This window comes from Oenanthe melanoleuca, chromosome 6 (assembly GCF_029582105.1).
Source record: "Oenanthe melanoleuca isolate GR-GAL-2019-014 chromosome 6, OMel1.0, whole genome shotgun sequence".
NCBI classification, from domain to species: domain Eukaryota; kingdom Metazoa; phylum Chordata; class Aves; order Passeriformes; family Muscicapidae; genus Oenanthe; species Oenanthe melanoleuca.
The window spans coordinates 20,598,304-20,615,321 of record NC_079340.1 but is presented as its reverse complement, the minus strand read 5'-3'; the positions used below and the strand labels follow the sequence as shown (position 1 = coordinate 20,615,321).

The window sequence follows — 17,018 nt, the reverse complement described above, 5'->3', positions numbered from 1 at the left end:
TGTTTGGGATAAGTGAAGGCAGACATACAGTGTCATTTGTGCTCTGTTGCTACAGTTATATATCCTCAAAAGTTACCCTCTTCTTCAGGCAATAGCAGTGGCTGGAATAAAGAAAATAGGAAGAAAAGGCCTATAGTGAGGAATACAGATGAAGGGAAGAAATAACTGAAAATGTGAAATAGAGAAGAGCCTTGAAGTCAGTAAAAAAAAAGGAAAAGGTAAGTATTATTTCCATTTAATTTGAACAGATTTGTTTTGGAGCAATACAGAGACCTGATTTATTTTAGGTGTAAGTTAGGGGGGAAGGAAATCAGTAAACATTTTCACTGCTGAGACCAATGCATTTCAAAGCAGCATTGTATGGCACAGGCCAGGATGGGCACAGAGCAGGATAGATGTCCCAGGGCTGCCAGCTGTGATAGCTCATTCTCTGCTGGCTGACTCACCATGCTCAAATGCTGACTCTAAAATCAAGAGGGAAAATTATTCATTCTTTAATAGCCAAAACTGGAAAGTTAATTTCAATAACAATAAATGCTTGGTCAGTATAATTTTTTTTTATCTCTTTTTAAATTTCTTTAGAAAGTATTTGTGGGAAATATTAATGTAATGGAAAATTTGTGATTGAATGCATTCTTACTTTTATATGTTGCTAAATATAACTTCAGAAGTAATCATCATGAAAAAAAATATCTTTCAGCAAAGACTGACAAAGAAAAAGGCTTTGATATAAAATGTGAAGTTAGCCTCTCTGTTAGGTTTTTAAAAGATTGCAAGGTGTCTAAGTGTGTCTAATTGTTTTTAAAGTCTAATTTCTTGTCTAAGCAGGATTAAACCAACTACAGACTCCTGAGCAGTTTCATTTGAGCAGTGTCCATAGAGATCTCCCTCAATATGATAGTAATGAGTGCTGAAGCAGGATTTACATTCCTGAAACTTGGATGGCTTTCCAACTATAATAGTTTGTCTAATAATAAATAAATAAACAAAAACTCTGCTGCTGTACCTTCTGTAACAACAGCAGTGCATGTTCTAAATGTGGTCCTGCTTCATAAGGAATTTGGCTTTTTTTTAATAAGCTTAAATTTGGGGAAGGAGCCATTAAAACAAGTAAGTGTTTTCTTTCTTAATATTTGCAGCATGTCTCTGCAGAATATATCTATTTTTAAAACATTTCACTGACTCTTTTTAGCTGTTGGTGGCAGCCTTGTGTTAAGGTGCCATGGGAGCTCTTGGCATTTTGAGTGCTGTGTTGATTTAGATCAATTCCAAACATGATGAGACATTCAATTTTCATCTGTGCATTGTCACTGTGTTTATACCAGACCTCCTGGTATTTCTGCACATATGGTCTTTAAATTTCTCATGGAAAAGTAGCTCTTATTCTGTCAAGGAGAAAAGATAATGATAATAATTGATAATTAAGAGATTGGTTGGAGGAAGTTTGTAATGCTTTTAAGTCCTAAATAGTGATTACTCAGAAATGGGATGTTGGATAAACACACCAGGGCAAAGACCATGTAAATTGCATAGCAGATGGCAGCAGCCCTTGCTTCCTTGGACAGACCTAGATGGGAAATCTGCATGTCCACAGGTGAACACATGGCCCCTGTGTGGCATAAACTGCCTGGTTTTACCTTTTTGAGTTGCATCACCACCTAGCTACTCCTAAGAACCACAAATTCCCTCTGCTCTAGTCTCACTGGAGCCTCCAATGCCATGGGAAAGCTGGTACAAAATGACAGTCCCTTCCTTTGGTCTTGTACCCACTGCAGCAAGGCAAGTGGTGGCAGCTCTCCCTGGCACTGCAGGGAACCCAAGGGTTGGTGCCCTCAGCTGCTCTCTTCAGTTCCTCCACAGCTCCAATAGCAAGGGCATTGCCCAGCACAGTCCTGCCCCTCTGCAGGGCTCTGAGCTGGCTCACTGGGGCAGAGCTGAGCTTTGGGCTGGAAGATGTGGAGCCACAGTTCTCAAAGGCTGAGATGTAATCCCAAAATATTTCTATTTATTATCTGTTTATTATCCAATATTTCTAAGTGTTATCAATTGCCCAGTAGGCAGCCAAGCAGGTAGTTCTGCAGAAGCTCCTCAACATGAGACCAGTGTTGTGTGTGAAGATTTCTGCAAAGCTGAAGGGGAAGGTGCTGCCTCCCAAAGAGGGCAGCTGTGTATTCTGCAAACATCTGCATGGAGTATTGCCATTATCTATGCTAATGGATCTCCAGACTCCTGCTAGTGGCAATCATGTTGGTATGTCTGAGCTCTTTGTCTCTGCCCCTGTAGCAGCAGAGTAAAAGCTGCTATCTGTCCCTGCCCTACCCTGACAAATTTCATTAGCATGAGCAGGTTTTCATCCCGTTGCTAGTATTGCTTGATTTCAGGCATGGTGTTTCTGAATCACAGTTTAGCAGGAGATTTTCAAACAAGCATTTAATGAATAATAGATAATAGAAACAGAGAGAAGACAGCTTAAGAATTTTAGATAAAATTAAACTAGCAGCTGTTAAATATTGTAGCAGTCATTACATTCAGAAGTCATCTGCTACCTGTCCAGGAGACTTACACATTTTATGTGTAATGGAAATGAGATTGGGTTTAATCTTGTCACACCATGATCAATTTGTATCTCTGGGAGCTCAGCATTTGATGCCATCTTTCTGCAGTGCCTTTGCTTCAACACAATGCAATTAATAAACTAGCAATGTATAAAGATGCAGCTCAGATGGTAAAAAGTCTTCCAACCAGTAAAGGCAGATGTATCAGTGAGGGATAAAACTCAGTATTTCTATTTTTAGAGCTCCATCATAGGTCATGTGTTCTTTTTTGTCCTATATGACAGCTTGCCAAGTGTCTTTATTTGTTGACATAAACCTGGGAAAAGTAATATCATAGATATAGACTTTTTTTAAGTATTTGTATAGAGATAAGTATATATGTTATATAGAAGAATGTGAGTAAGATGTAAGTATATTGTTTGTATTCTATAAGAACTAAGGCTGGAAATAGTTCTGGGATATATTTATCTCATTGGGATGGGATTGTGCCCCACCTGTGGTGAAGGATGCTGTTATAGAGATCAGAAATATTTAAATTGAGAAGGAAGCTTGCAGAAAAGTTACACTTTCTTTTTCTATGTTCTATGAGAATTAGTCCTTGAGAATGGCATTTTGCCTGACTGCAGGGGAGGCTTGGCAGGATTCTGCAAGCAGGCAGTGGCACTGATATTCCCAGTTTTGAGTAGATAGGTTGCTGCCAGGCCACGTGTTAAATGCAGCTGAGTCAAGGGACTTGTCCTTCAGTAATTGAGTGAACAGAGCTCATTCCTGTATGTCTCCTCTCCATCTCCTGCCTGCTTGGTCTGCTCTGTGAGATATGTTGCCAACAGAACTGTCTAATCCTCAGAAGTTCTGGTATTTTAAAATTTATCATCAAGTTTGTGGTGGGGAATTCTTCATGTTTACCTAAAGAAAAGAATAGTTAAAGAAAAAAATACTTAAGAACCTGAAACATTCAAGGTGGTGTGGGGGGTTTGGTGGGGGTGTGTGTTATAAAACAGAAAATTTCAAATCTTGAAATTGAAATCTTGAAGTCCAGTCAAGTAAACTTTCTAAACTTTCCATTATTCAGAAAATGTTTGGGAAGGATAAATGGATGAGAATTCCAATATTTAGATATCAAACAATTCCATTTGTCTGGTGAAAAAACACCACAAATGTATATACATATATATATTTATATATGTGTGTGTGTCCAACAGGTTTTGTCCATGTGTTTGTGGACTTCATTATGTAGATAACATATATGGGAGGCATTAATGGTTGAATGTTTATTTGCACATTTCTACACCATTTTTCCTCCAGGAAGCTTGTTGAGTGGGCTCAGGCTGCAATGTCAACGCCTTCCTACACAGGCCAGAAACAAAGGGCTCCAGAAGGGCTCTGGTCATGTATGGTTGTGGTTCTAAATCAGTAATTAGACACCTTTAAATAAAGGTGACAATTGTGTTTGTACTTTTATTTGGTTAGAGACAAACACTTGAACAATGTTATCACTGGTAGAGCAAAGTAAGACTCACACTGTACCATGAAAATGAGCAATCAATGAGAGGGTTCACAAGCCAAATTTGAATATAGTTCAATGAAACAATTTTCTGGTGAACAAAAAACTTTAGGATTTCTGATGGATATAGCAACTATATTTGGAGTGGACAAGAGATTGAAATGTTTGGTTTAGGAAAATATTGACAAAGAGGATTTTAATAAAACTTTTGCCAGACTAATATAAAGAAAAAATATATTTGTATAATATTTAGATTTAGATATAAACTGAGTAAGAGGGTTTTCAGTCTTCAAACCCCTGTCTCACCGACAGTCTAAGAAATAGTTAGAACTGTGGTTACAGAAACTGTTGTCACAGAGAAGGTGAATGCTGAGAAATGCAGCCAGTGGCAGAATAGTAGGTTGGCCAAGTCACAGGACAGACAGAGAGCAGAGCACTGGGTTTGTGTGCAGGTGCTGGGTGAGTGTAAACAGCAGGCAAGAACATGGACAGATAAATAAGATGTGCAACCATGATCTCTGGAGGCAGACTGACACCGAGCAGGGCTGTGATGGGAATTATCGGTGCAGTGGAAGTCCCGCTCTGTTCTTGCACAGGAGGGGAGGGTGAAAAGGGGAGGGAGTTCATGGTTACCCTGAATGGTAACCAATCGTGGTTACCCAGTGAAAACTGCCCTTAAGGCACCGAGACCCTTTTGTCAATATACTACAGAGGCTTTACTGCAGCAACCACGTGTTCCTGTCGTGCACAGAACCCAAAGATGAACGGGAACTTTTCTGAAAGACACACTTCTTTTTAGAAGAAAAAGAGGGATAGTAGATAGTAGCAGAGAAATCTGGATGGCCTGCATAGCTGCGAGGGGTCTGAGGGGGAAGATATAACGTGAATTCTGTAACTTCAGCAGAGCTCTCAGCAGAATGTTAATTCCAGGGCAATAATTGTCGTTTTCTGGTTTATTGTCCAAAAAAACATATTTTTATATAAACGACCAGAAGCCTGTCGATTCGTAGAATCCAGTGACCTTGACATTTACCTTTTTCTGTTTCACAACCTTCTCCCCCAAGCCCCTCAGCCTGTGCCTGGTGTTTATAACCTGATGCTGCAATCCCGGAGAACCCAGTGAGTGAGTTTCTCCTCTTGCCTGCCTGAGAACAGGAGCACAGTACTCAGCCCGGAGAGGAGCAGGCTTGAGAAGAGCAGCGGGCCTGGTGCTTGAAAAGGAATGGAAAAGCGAACTCCAGGGGCAGGGAGGTCGGCAGCAGCAGCGTCGCCTCTCGCTCCAGCGGCCGGGGATGCTGCGCTCCCCCGGGGGAGCATTCCCCAGCGCCGTTTGAGGCTGCTTAGCTCCATAAACGCCATTTGCATGGGGATAGGATGTAACAAGAGCTGTAAATCACTGACGGCGGAGTGAACTCCTCAGGGGCAGACACGGCGGAGCCGGGCCTCGGTGAGCTGGGGCAATGTGTGAACGGTATCTGTTGTTGGGGGGTAGGACTGATGGCAATTAGATGATACTTATCTGGCCCTTTGATGTGTATTTACACAAACAACGTTTTCCTCCGGGAGTTGCACTATAAAGAGGAGGCCGTGCGCCCCGGCACCCTCCTTCCCGGCATCTCCGGAACAAGGCAGGATGACCAAGGCCCCTTTCTCCGTGGAATGGTTGTCCCAGAGCAGCCAAGCTCTCAAGAGCCCCGCCGAGGGCTCTCCACACCGAGCATCGCCCGGCTCCAGCCGCAGCGAGCGGAGCCCGGATCCGCCGGCGGCGCGGCGGGACGGGAGGGGCGGCCGGAGCAGGGAGCGCACGGACAGCGCTCCCGCCGCAGGTACCGGGGCAGGGCACGGCCGGGGCTCCGGGCCGGGGCAGGCGGGCGGGTCCCGGCGGTGCCCGGGCCCGGCTGACCCGGTGTCCTGGTGCCGTCCCCAGGAGCAGGCGGGAGGCCGGCGGCGGAGGAGGGCCCCGAGGAGCCGTGCGGGCGCGGCGGGCGGCGGCTGCGCACGGCGTTCAGCGCCGAGCAGATCAGCACGCTGGAGAGCTCCTTCCAGCGCCAGCAGTACCTGGGCGCGGCCGAGCGCCGGCAGCTGGCGGGCAGGATGCGCCTCTCCGAGCTGCAGGTGAGCGGCCGGCGGCTCCGGGCAGCCAAACAACCAGCCTGATGCCTCCTGGTGTCACCTCCCGCTAACCTCGCCTCTTCTCCTTCCCCCAGATCAAGACCTGGTTTCAGAACCGGCGGATGAAGCTCAAGCGGCAGCTGCAGGAGCTGAGGACGGAGCCGTTCTGCGGCCCCGCGCTCCCTTACGGACCTCAGGGCGCCGTGCTGCCCTTGCCGCTCGCGTTCGTGGCCCGGCCGCCGCCTCTGCCCCGGCCGGGGGCCGCCTCCGAGGGCTGCGCCCTGGAGCTCAGCAGCGCCTGCCGAGCGCAGCCGCTCGGCCTGTGGGCAGCGCCCTGCTTCGTGGGGTACCGCGACCCCAGAGCCTTCCTGCTGGGTGTCTGACCCTCTGATGCGAACTGTGACTAAACTAAAGAGGATTTGCACTACTGATACACAGCTGCGCTGCCCTCGTCCGTAACTGCCCGGTGGAGTTGAGACGCAGCAGCGAGCATTTACAAAGACATGCTGGACAATCTGAGTCATGGACTTCAGGCCCTTGCATTTGTAGGCAACTGTAAAATATAAATGGGGTGGGACAAACAATAATATAAACTGAATCGTTTAATAAACCTATTTTTTTTTCCAGCTTTCATGTGAATTTCTTTCTCAAGGATTGTAGAGGTATTCATCCTGCCCCTAAAGAAAGCTCCTCCTCATTTGAAGGAGCATAGACTCCTTATCTAGATTTGTTCTGCCCCCTCTGCGCTTTACTCTGTGGCTGAGTGCAAAAGAAATGTGAATTTCTCTCTAAGGCAGGTATCCAACACCTTTGGCTACTTACTAGATGAGAACGGTGTTTTTAGCCAAATATGTGGATACACCTGTTACTTAATACTGGGTTTGTTATAGTAGCAGAACATATGCTTTTAACATTTAAAAAATTACCTTCTACATATGTATGATATTATCTTCACGTTTTTATGAGCTGCCTCAGCAGATTAGTAAGAACTTCTTACCTAAACAGATCATGGAAAGGATCTTGAAATTTATTGCCTACAAAACAGTATCTAGTCATCTCATATGCAGTTATCAGAGTACAAGGGTGATGATCAAAAGAATTTTAACATTCCAAAGCTGGTTTTCCGTAAGTAGCAGTAAAATTCATTACTACTGTGCTTTGCACTTTAAAAATTCAGATAATGGGCTAGTAAATTTTTGATCTAAATGGCCTGATTTCAGGTCAGAAAAGGTCTCTGAAAAGTGATCTTTGACTGTAAGTTGACATAACTCTTTCAAAGTCAATTGTCAACTAACATGAAAAGAGCAATAAAAATTTCCATCACTTTAGAGGTGTTCTGGGGGGTTATTAGAAGGTTTCCGGTGCACTGGTAATTTAAACTCCTGTAATGAATGGTCTGAGGGTTCTCTGTCAGCCTCCTTGAATATCTTTTGTATACGGGGGGGCCAATCTGCCACTTGAGTACCCTTGCCTGGTAAAAAGCAGCATTATGGCCTGCTGTGGGCAGTGGGCTATGCAGTCACCTCTGGAAGTCTCCTTGATTATTTTGTAATTTATGCTGTGTTTTTCTAGGCTTTTGAGGTGTTAGTATTTGTTTGTAATTGCACAAATTGTGTGTCTCTAATGCAAGAGTTTCAGCTAAATTTAAAAGGGCTCAGGTGAGCCTTTGCTCACCTTGCTGATCTCAGGAACACCATGCAGTCATGGATTAAGGAAATTTGTTGACACTTAAGTAAAATTCCCATTCCATTGAGGCTTATTTCTCGAAGTCAGGTATCATTAAACGGTAATATTGATTTCAATAAATCTGACTCCTTCAAACATCATTAGGCAACTGGGGTGTCTCCAGAAAGAGCTGCAATCGTCAATATTCTCTGCTCTAAAGCAGTCATGTTTAAAATAACGAAATAGTCAAGGCCAATAAATGTACAATTTACTGGAAAAAAAATATGAAGCATTAGACTCCATGTGCTATTCTCTTTTCAAGGGAGTAATGGTTGAAAGGTTAGGTGTTCCCCTTATAATTTTCTATGGCCACAGAGGAGAGCCTACCACTCCTCCAAATGCTCTGCCCAGCCCGTACGAAAGGAATAATGCTAATAACCTGCTCTCGGAAGCCAGAACGGCGGTATGGGGAGCTGGGGGTGAAGGATGGAGCACTCAGGGCACCGGGATTTCCCGCAGCGTTCCGGGAGCGCCACACCCCGGACCAAATGGGGGAGGGTGAAAGGAAAGCGGGCACGGGCAGCACGGCAGCTGGGCCCGGGGAAAGTGAGAGACAGATGGAAAGGCTCAGGAGCGAGGGAGAACAAAAGCGCCCGCCTGCGGAGGGGAGCAGTTTCCTGGGAGGGGAACTGCGGAGACGGAGTTTATGCAGGGGAAGAGGGTGTCGTCGTCCCCCCACCCCAATGGCAAAAAGGGAGAGGCAGGAGCACACCTTATCGGGTCCCCATGTCCCGGTGATCCGGGGCGGCTCTGAATGAGCCCCATCCCCTGTGTCTGGCCCCTGTCCCGGGCCCGTACTGCCGGGCCGGGCTGTCCCGGGCTGCCCTGCCCTGCCCGGGCTCGGCTCCACCGCGGCCGGCGCTGCCGGGGGGCGGCAGCTCCCCCTCCGAGCAGAGCTCTGGAGCCGGGCCACAGCCGGTCACAGGGACGGGGACAGCGCGCAGAGCTGCCATCCTCGCCGGGTTTAAGCCCGCGGGGTTTGTGGGGACCTGGCTGGGACAAGCGGGGCTGCGGGCGGCACCAGCCGGGGCAGTGCCGGGGACGGAGGCGCAGCGAGCCGGGAGGTGTGAGCGGCTCCCCGTGCTCGGGTTTCGTGCCAGGGGTGAGCGCTGGGGAAGGGGAGTAACGGCGCATCCCAGCTCCGGGCGTACGAGCTGCAGAATGGATGGAGCAGCAGAAGCCGATCTCTGCTCGAAAGGGTGTTAATGGTCACTTAACATAATGACTCCTTGGCCACAGGTATGCTCAGCAAGCATGGAATACTTAGCCAGTGTTTTGGCAGGACTACCTTGCAAATACTGCTGTTTCCCGGTAATTGCTCAAATGAAAGCAAGAGGTGATGCTTGGCTGAGTACCTGATGGTATCAGGCTCCACCGAATGTCCATATGATGATTTCTCTCCTACCTGGAAAAACCGGCTTTCTCTAGAAGGCAGCTACTACTTTCCAGTTGTCTAGAAAGCTTTACATGAAGTAATTTCATTTTTGCTAAAGCTGTCAAACTCTGGCATTAAAACGTGAATGCACATTTTTCCTTTGATCTGAGAGAAAGAAACTCGTACTTCATGCTTTATTCCTGCTTGTTTGAATTTCTCCTTCGCTGTGCTTTAGCCGTGGCAGCAGTAAAGGGGCACTGGTGCCAGTGCAGGACCCTGCACTGTCAGCCCGTGGCAGCAGATCGGACGCTCCGGCTCCGCACCATCCGCCAGCCCCGCAGCGCGGCGGGGAGCGTCCCCCCTTGTGTCTTCAATCGCACAATAACCCAGCACCGGAGCGCTCAAACGGTGTGGGCAAGCCAGCTACAAATGGGAAGGAGGAAAAGAAAAGAAAGAAAAAAAGCCGAGTCGATTAGCTGGGGAGGAGTAGTTTAATGCTCGTGGGGTGAAATTGTCGGAACCCCCCGGCCCGGCGGCTCTCGAGGAAGAGGCTGTATAATCTGGAAACTGGGCTCCCTGGGGAGGAGAAGGGGATGGGAGGGGAAAATTGCCAGAGTGCTAACTTCAAAGCCCTTGTCCCCTGCAGTGCGTGCGCCGAGGGGGAGAAACCTGATTGAATTAACACCGCGGGGCGGGGGAGCCGCAGCGCCGCGCTCGGAACCGCCCGTCCCGGCTCGGCTAAAGCGGCCATCGGGGGACTGGGCATAGGACCGGGGTGTATCACCCCCTGCAGCTCCCAGACATGGTGGAGCCACTCCAGGGACCTCTTTACAAACTAGGTGAAGTTACTTGGCGTTGTGTGCTAATCGAGAGAGATCTCGCACTGTTAGGCCATTACATCTAATTGCTGCCCATTATCTCTTTCTTTGATACTCAATTAGATGACAATTAACTTGATAAATCCCACCGAAGTGGAGGAGGAGAAGAAAGAGGAGAGATTTCTTGGTCTCGACATGTTCCTTGTATAGATTTTACTACTCTTCCTTTATATTTGTGTCTGAAACTCCTAGGCTTCGACCTAGTGTTATCCTCTAATAGTACCTAGTAGGGAGCTAATCCCAGTGTTTCTTCGCTATTCAGGTAGGCTAAGTACTTTAATTCTTATTTTAGCTCTTCGTTATTCTGCTGGGCAATTCTGAACAGCTGTGGAGGTGTCACAAGTCCTCAGGCAACGTGGCGATGGCGTGCATAGAAATTCAAGTAGTAGTTTGTTTTGAGCTAACCTGTACTTTACTTATCTAGGTGCTTTGTCCATTAGCTCTGCAAAGCACACAAAAATATTTCCCCGATAAATCGTTTTTAATGCAAAGTGCGTGCTTGCTCCCTCAGTGGCTGAATGGGAATATCTGGGTGTGAGGCTGAATGGGAATATCTGGGCTTGCAGCGTGTGAGTCGGGCGGGGAGAGGGTGCAGCGCTGCCGGCTGAGTCAGTAGCATTTGTCATTTATTGTGTGTTAGCCCGCATTGTTCCCGCGGGCCAAGGAGCGGCGGGGTGATGGCACTGTTAGTGTTCACGGGTACTTCAAACAGAAAAGCGTCTATTCCCAAACAATCGATCTCGTTGATGCCTAATTGACTATCTAATAGCACCTATCAGGACATCAAAGGAGACGCTGAATAACCGAGTTAGCATTTCCAAAGGGGAGCAGCGGAGGGTACAAACAGCCGTCAGCTGTCCCCCCGGCCGGGCCCTGCGGCTGCCAGGGGGCCTGGCATTCCTGGGGCCCCTTTGGCTTGTCTTGCTGCATTTTAAACCCCCTTCCTTACAGCGAGTTTACTTACCTCTGAAGGGCTGCTACACTTCCCCAGGCTCTCTCCTCCCGCACCTTTGTGCAGCTAAACATGTTTTTTTTTGTGGGGCTCGAATGGTGGGGTATTTTTGGTTTGGGGTTGTTGGGTTTTCTCTCTTTCTCATCGTGGAGTTGTTGGCGTTGCAGTTGTTTTTATTGCTCTCCCTATGTTCTCTTCCTCAGTTTTGTCAAGAGGATATTGGAAAATCTGTGCTTTTCATAAATATAATTGGATCTGCCTAGGATGGAGTCACTATCCCAGATCTGGTGGCCTAGTACATCAGCTCTCAATCCATGATAAATGCTATGATAGTTTGGTCTGTATATTGATCTGGGGTTTTTTATTTCCCATGGTCTACTTACAGACATGGCTGGCAGATAGAAAGTTTGCAACATAAAGATTTGCCCAACTATGCTAGTAATCATTCCCCTTGAGAAGGATTATTTTTCTGTTGGCAAAATATGTCCACTTTTTCTTATGTTTTCATGCAAAATCAATGTGATTTTGTCTGCTGAAGGCCTTGGCACACCAACAGAATTCCTGGGCAACAAAAGAACTTCAGCATCTGCCAAAGGATGAGTATCTAGTGTCTTGTGCAGGGGATGCTGCAGCCTGACAATGGGCTGGACCTTCCTTAGGCAATGCCTTCATGCTGTAGAGCTGCTGCAGTCCTCCTTGCTCCCATGGGTTTATATTCCATGCGAGCACCAAGCCCCAGATGAAATATTCCCAGGCATACCAGTGAGAGAAATCCACCATTTGTCCTTAGAAGTCTTGTAGAGCTCACATGAGAAGAGCACTCTGCCCTGACAGTTGTATCTGTGATTATCACATCCTGGCATGAATCCCTGCAGTGACTTTCAGGGTACCATACCCAGTTACAAGAGGGCATAAATTTCCAGTGCATTTCTTGAAGCAGCAAGGATGTTTCTTTCATACAAAGGCAGACCAATAAATATTGTGCAATGTGATTTGGAGAAACGGGTCTGCTATATTCTTAATATAACACATGTAAGAAAAATTTATCCATTTTTCAATATAATACAATATTCTGAATTCTGAGTATGCAGAATTCTACAGGAAATCACACCATTTACCCTGAGAATTTAGATTTTTTACCATGTTTATATATCAATTGAATGCTATAAAAGTTTCACATGATAGAAAATAATTGAATGGAAGTAAATTTGTGTCTCATGTGAGCCCATTATTACTGCAAGGTGAGGGGAAGATTTAACTGCAGATGCAGGGCTTCTGTCCACCCAGGGTCGTTAAAGTTTTCAAGTTTCTCAAGCTGCCACCTCTTTCTAATGAGAACTACAATGGCCACATAACACCTTCCACACTTCTCCACACTTTTCCCATCTGTTCCAGGGTTTTGTGGTGCACAGATGCAGCTACTTTCATCTGGAGTGGGGGAGATCCTAGTGTTGAGTTTAAATGTCTCACTAAATGGGCAATTCAGATTGGTGTCTAAAAAAAAAAAAATCAATTTTCATTGACTTTCAGCAAACAGTGGGACAGGTCAGCTACTTCCCTGCATTCCCAGCCAAATGAGAGGGAGGAATTGGCAGTAGCTGTTCAGGGTTAATAATAGTTCCCTTCTATGAGACACATAATCTGTCAGTGCAAATGTTGGTCTCTTTGGGCACAGGACTGAGTGGTCATCTAGTGTCTGGTTCAATTTTGGCAGCTGGGGATGAAGTGTCTCTCCTAGAAGGCTGTGCCTGGGTGTTTCTGTGCCTGGCTGAGGGTCCTGCAGGGCATGGGAGACCCAAGGCTGCCTGGCTTGGCACAGGTTTCTTCTGCTGGAGAAACGGTGGGGGAGGCTGCCCTGCTGAAGCAGGGTGCATGCTGCTTGCTGGATAGGGGTGTGCTCAGTTCAGGAGCTCCTGAACACCAGAGGCTTTTGTGTATTTTCTCTAAACTTCTTTTTGGTGAGGTAGTGAGGCTCTGCAGGTAGCACTTACTGCTTCATCAAGGACAACTTGTTGAGAATGAGTTTCTGTGTGGCAGAACATGAGTTTGTCTGTTTAGATTTGTCCCCACATATGGGGCAATTCAGAAATTGCTGCTCTGAAATAAGATTGGAGATAACATAGCGATGTGTTTGCTACAGAAAAGAGGGACTGAACACAAGTGGAATAGTTCAGAAATAGTTATTAAATCCCGAAGTTATTAAAATTAATGTGCAGGCTCTTAGTTCATTTGAAAAACAGTGAGTGACTTACCCCTGTTTGACCGAAATGTGTCTGGGGTTTAAATGTTCGTGTTGCAGTGGCTTTGGCTGGGTCAGTGGCACTCACAGGTGTGCGGTTCTGATCCAGGGTGGGATCCAGCTGTATTCAACTGCTTGGGCGTTCGCATTGGCCTGTGCATATCAGACAAATGACAGTCTTGTGCCAGTAGTAAGTGAAACTCCTTTAGCGGCTGTGCCCAGCACCCCTCAAAGAGCAGGGCGATTTCTCTGTGCCGAGGCAGCAGCAGCGTTTCCCATCCCTGCCCTGAGGGGATGGTGTTGCAAGCAAAGCTCAGGAGGCATCCAGCTCTTGGGCTTGGTGAGGAGTTTGCATTGCTCAGGTGCCTGGGCTTTATCCCTCCCCCGGGGCCAGAGTGGGGATAAGCCGACTCTGCGGGATCGGGAGGGGCCGATAACCCTCCATCCATTCCGCAGCCACAGACTTACGGGAACACCTGAGACAATGAAAATGAATAGCACGAATATGAGGGGTTTTCCCAAATGTTTTTCATTGAAAAGTGGGGAGGTGGTTTATTTGGGGTTTGGCTGACTTTTTTTTTTTTTTCTTTTTTTTTTTTTTTCTAAGAGAAAAACATAAAACAAAAGCACCTTACATTGCCCGTGTGTGTGTGTTCATTGCAGTGGTTTAGAAAGAAACAGACTATGTCCCTGTTAGACTCAGGTTTGTGGTGTCCGCTCCTTCCGGTGATGCATCCGAGCAGGAACTCTGAGGATTTTGGGATCGTCACTGGAATTGAGCTCCTATCAGTGCATTTGCCCAATTGGAGGGATTTGCACTGGCTTCCATTCTCCTTTAAGCGAGGGTTAGAACGTGAGTTATTCCAATATCGCTACTGCCGATGTGCTCCTGGTCTGTGTGGTATTTTTTTACTGGCATAACCGAAAGCTCTGTGAAGTTGAACAAAAGAAGAAACTGGAGACGGGCTGAGCTGCCGAGATGCTCCTTTCCCCCAGCCAAGCTGTGCTGGGAGATGTCTTGGTATCCTCCCTGCATTACAAGGGCACCGTCCTTCTCGGGGAGCGGCATACAGATTGGGGTAGTATGAAGCTGATGAGGTGCGAGCTCTGCTGCTCACTCAGTGCTTTGATCGCTAAACGACTGGGAGATGGGTTTCGTTTTCTGGCTAGACAGACGGCGCCAAGTTCAAGCTGAGAGGGCCCGAGGCTCTGCTCCCCCCCAGCCTGGCTCTGGCCCGGGGAGCGAGGCTGAGCCTCGAGGATGGGGGCTTCTTGACATTGGCCCCCCGTGGCTTTTTCCAGGGAGGGAAAAGGACGGCAGGTTCTACCCGAGGCTCCTTATCCCTCATCCCGGCCCCGCGGGTGTGGGTCTCGGGGCTGCTTTCGAGCATCTGTGCGATGTGGGACCCCGGTCCGAAAAGGGAGGGTTAACCCGCGCTGCCACCGGCATCCACGGTGTCTTTAGACGCTCATTTGCGGGGCGGGTGCTGCCCGTGCCCTGCCCTCCAGGGGAGAGGGGCAGCTTTGCACTTCAAGGGGTCTCCCCTGCCCCGCAGACACGCTGGAGCCAAGGGCTGTAGACATTTGCCAGACGTGCGAACTTTCCTCCTCGCTGGCAGCTGTTATCTCTGCTCGATTCCCACTTTGATGTGTGTTCGCACTTCCAAACGAGCCCTCCCGGGACGGAGCGCCCGTATAAGAGCGGGTCGAGGCCGCGGCTCGCCCAGCCTCTGTTTCGCCATGGATCAGGCCCAGATCCCCTCGGCAGAGACCAAACCCCACGGGGTCAGGCCCCACATCTGCTGTGCGCCCCCTCCCCGCGCCCCCACCTCGCTGGGCAGTCCCACCCTGGTGGTCAGAGCCAAGCCCCGACGGGGCAGCCCCCGGCCGGGCCAGCCCGCGGGCAGCGAGCCCTGCGCGGCGGAGCGGGGCCAGGACGACCCCCGGGACACCGCCGACCCCTGCCCGTCCGAGCCAGGTGGGTGAGCAGGGAACGGGCAGAGGGGAGCGGGCGGGCCGGGGACGCGCCGGGATCCAGGCTCCCGGCAGGGCTGAGGGGCGGCGGAGAGCAGCCCCGGGCGGGGCAGGGGTCTGACTCTCACCGCCGCTCTCCTCCTCCCTTGCAGCCCCCGACAGCGGCTGGCTCAGCGCCGACGAGTCCTCGGGCTACGAGAGCGAGAGCGCGGGCGCGGAGCGCGGCGGGGCCCGCGGGCGGCAGCGGCGGGCGCGCACCGCCTTCAGCGCCGAGCAGGTCTGCCGCCTGGAGAAAACCTTCCAGCGACTCCGCTACCTGGGCGCCGCCGAGCGCAGGAAGCTGGCGGCTGCCCTGCAGCTCTCGGAGATCCAGGTCAGTCCCGCAAGAAGCGCATCCTTCCCGGCCCCTTTTGGCAGGAGCAGCCAGAGTCGGCGGTTCCGCATCTCTTTCCAAATGTAGCACCCGAGTTTAGTAGGGGTGTGGGATCCCTCGGGGATTAATGACTTACCACTCCGGGAAATTTGCTCGCTTTCTATCGGGAAGTATCACTTTTTATTTCTTAGTGGGGTAAACTGTCCTGGTTATACGGAGATCTGCGTGTAGACCATGCAGACCTCATCTCTGGTCTTAAAAAAATCTAACTAATTATTGTAAAATCCCTGAACTCCCCTCCACTCTTCCCTCTACATCCTGCCTTTTGTTAAGTTGGGCATAAGCATCAGTCCAGCTGTGTCAGTGTGATCTACAGCAAAATGGCAAAAGCACCTGAGATACGGTTGCTCATAGTTTGCACATTATCCTCAGGCAAAGTCCCTGATTTTTCTCCTGCATCCCCCTTCTTCTCTTTGTTGCTTAGATTAAGACCTGGTTTCAGAACCGGAGGATGAAACTGAAGAGACAGATCCAGGACCACCAGCACAGCCTCGTGTCCCCTGTTCCGGTCCACAGCTACGCCCCGGGGACCTCCCCAGCTGTGTTTCACAGTGGTCTCCCCTACCCCTTCGCTGCCCAGCACCAGAGACTCCTGCCCTTTACCCCGATGCCCGCTGTGCAGTTCAGCTTCTCCTTTCCCAGATACGATGCATCGCAAAGCACCTACCACTTTATGGCAAATGAACTGCCCTATTACCATCAACACCTTCTTCCTCATCCTTCTTTCCATCCAGTTATTCAGAACAAAATGGACAGGCAATGCCACCCTTTATATGCATTATAGTGAAAAAACCGTGTTTTATACATTATGTATTTAATGTTCAGAATCTCTTGTCTGATTTGGAAGAATGTCTTTGTTATTTTAAATTAAATCTGAAAATGAAGTTTTATATTTGATAATTAATATTAAAATATTAATAAATCTAGTTTTTAAAATGTGTTTTATATAGAGAGAGTTTTCATTGCTCCACCCAGGATTTTCATGAATATGTATATAAAGAAATAAAACATGAACTGAGTTATATGTGTCAACTTTATAAGAGGTTGCACTTGTGCACTGCAAACTGTGGGGGGGCATTTGTCCTCCTGTAAAGGTAATGGATTTAATGGTAAAATATGTGTTGTCTGGTTTTCCTACCCTCACACCAAGATTGTCTGTTGCTGAGTGTTTGGTAGCTGGACAGAGGCAACTACACCCAGAGGCCCTGCATTGTGCTTTAAGCTAAGTACATCCTCCAGAGGAAGGATAAGCTGTCAGTGAGTTTCTCTTC

General features: G+C 48.2%; 2 protein-coding genes across 2 annotated transcripts; both read left to right on the top strand.

The window, feature by feature from the left end:
• The first annotated feature begins 5,692 nt into the window (after nucleotides 1-5,692).
• Nucleotides 5,693-6,794, top strand: LOC130255222 (homeobox protein CHOX-7-like). The gene is made up of 3 exons (XM_056495647.1): nucleotides 5,693-5,885; nucleotides 5,987-6,174; nucleotides 6,267-6,794. Exons 1-3 carry the CDS (start codon nucleotides 5,693-5,695, stop codon nucleotides 6,552-6,554), a joined length of 669 nt encoding a protein of 222 aa, XP_056351622.1. The 3' UTR covers nucleotides 6,555-6,794.
• An 8,286-nt stretch (nucleotides 6,795-15,080) lies between these two features.
• Nucleotides 15,081-16,531, top strand: LOC130254999 (homeobox protein vent1-like). Its single transcript, XM_056495204.1, has 3 exons — nucleotides 15,081-15,318; nucleotides 15,467-15,687; nucleotides 16,172-16,531. The coding sequence occupies exons 1-3, from the start codon at nucleotides 15,081-15,083 to the stop codon at nucleotides 16,529-16,531; spliced, it is 819 nt and encodes a 272-aa protein (XP_056351179.1).
• The last annotated feature ends 487 nt before the right edge of the window (nucleotides 16,532-17,018 follow it).

Excerpts from the sequence above, each read along its gene's own strand:
- LOC130255222 (XM_056495647.1), top strand. The coding sequence starts at position 5,693 with ATGACCAAGGCCCCTTTCTCCGTGGAATGGTTGTCCCAGAGCAGCCAA. Across the intron at positions 5,886-5,986 it reads GGACAGCGCTCCCGCCGCAG|GAGCAGGCGGGAGGCCGGCG; the intron begins GTACCGGGGCAG and ends TGCCGTCCCCAG. Across the intron at positions 6,175-6,266 it reads TGCGCCTCTCCGAGCTGCAG|ATCAAGACCTGGTTTCAGAA; the intron begins GTGAGCGGCCGG and ends TCCTTCCCCCAG.
- LOC130254999 (XM_056495204.1), top strand. The coding sequence starts at position 15,081 with ATGGATCAGGCCCAGATCCCCTCGGCAGAGACCAAACCCCACGGGGTC. Across the intron at positions 15,319-15,466 it reads CCCCTGCCCGTCCGAGCCAG|CCCCCGACAGCGGCTGGCTC; the intron begins GTGGGTGAGCAG and ends CCTCCCTTGCAG. Across the intron at positions 15,688-16,171 it reads TGCAGCTCTCGGAGATCCAG|ATTAAGACCTGGTTTCAGAA; the intron begins GTCAGTCCCGCA and ends TTTGTTGCTTAG.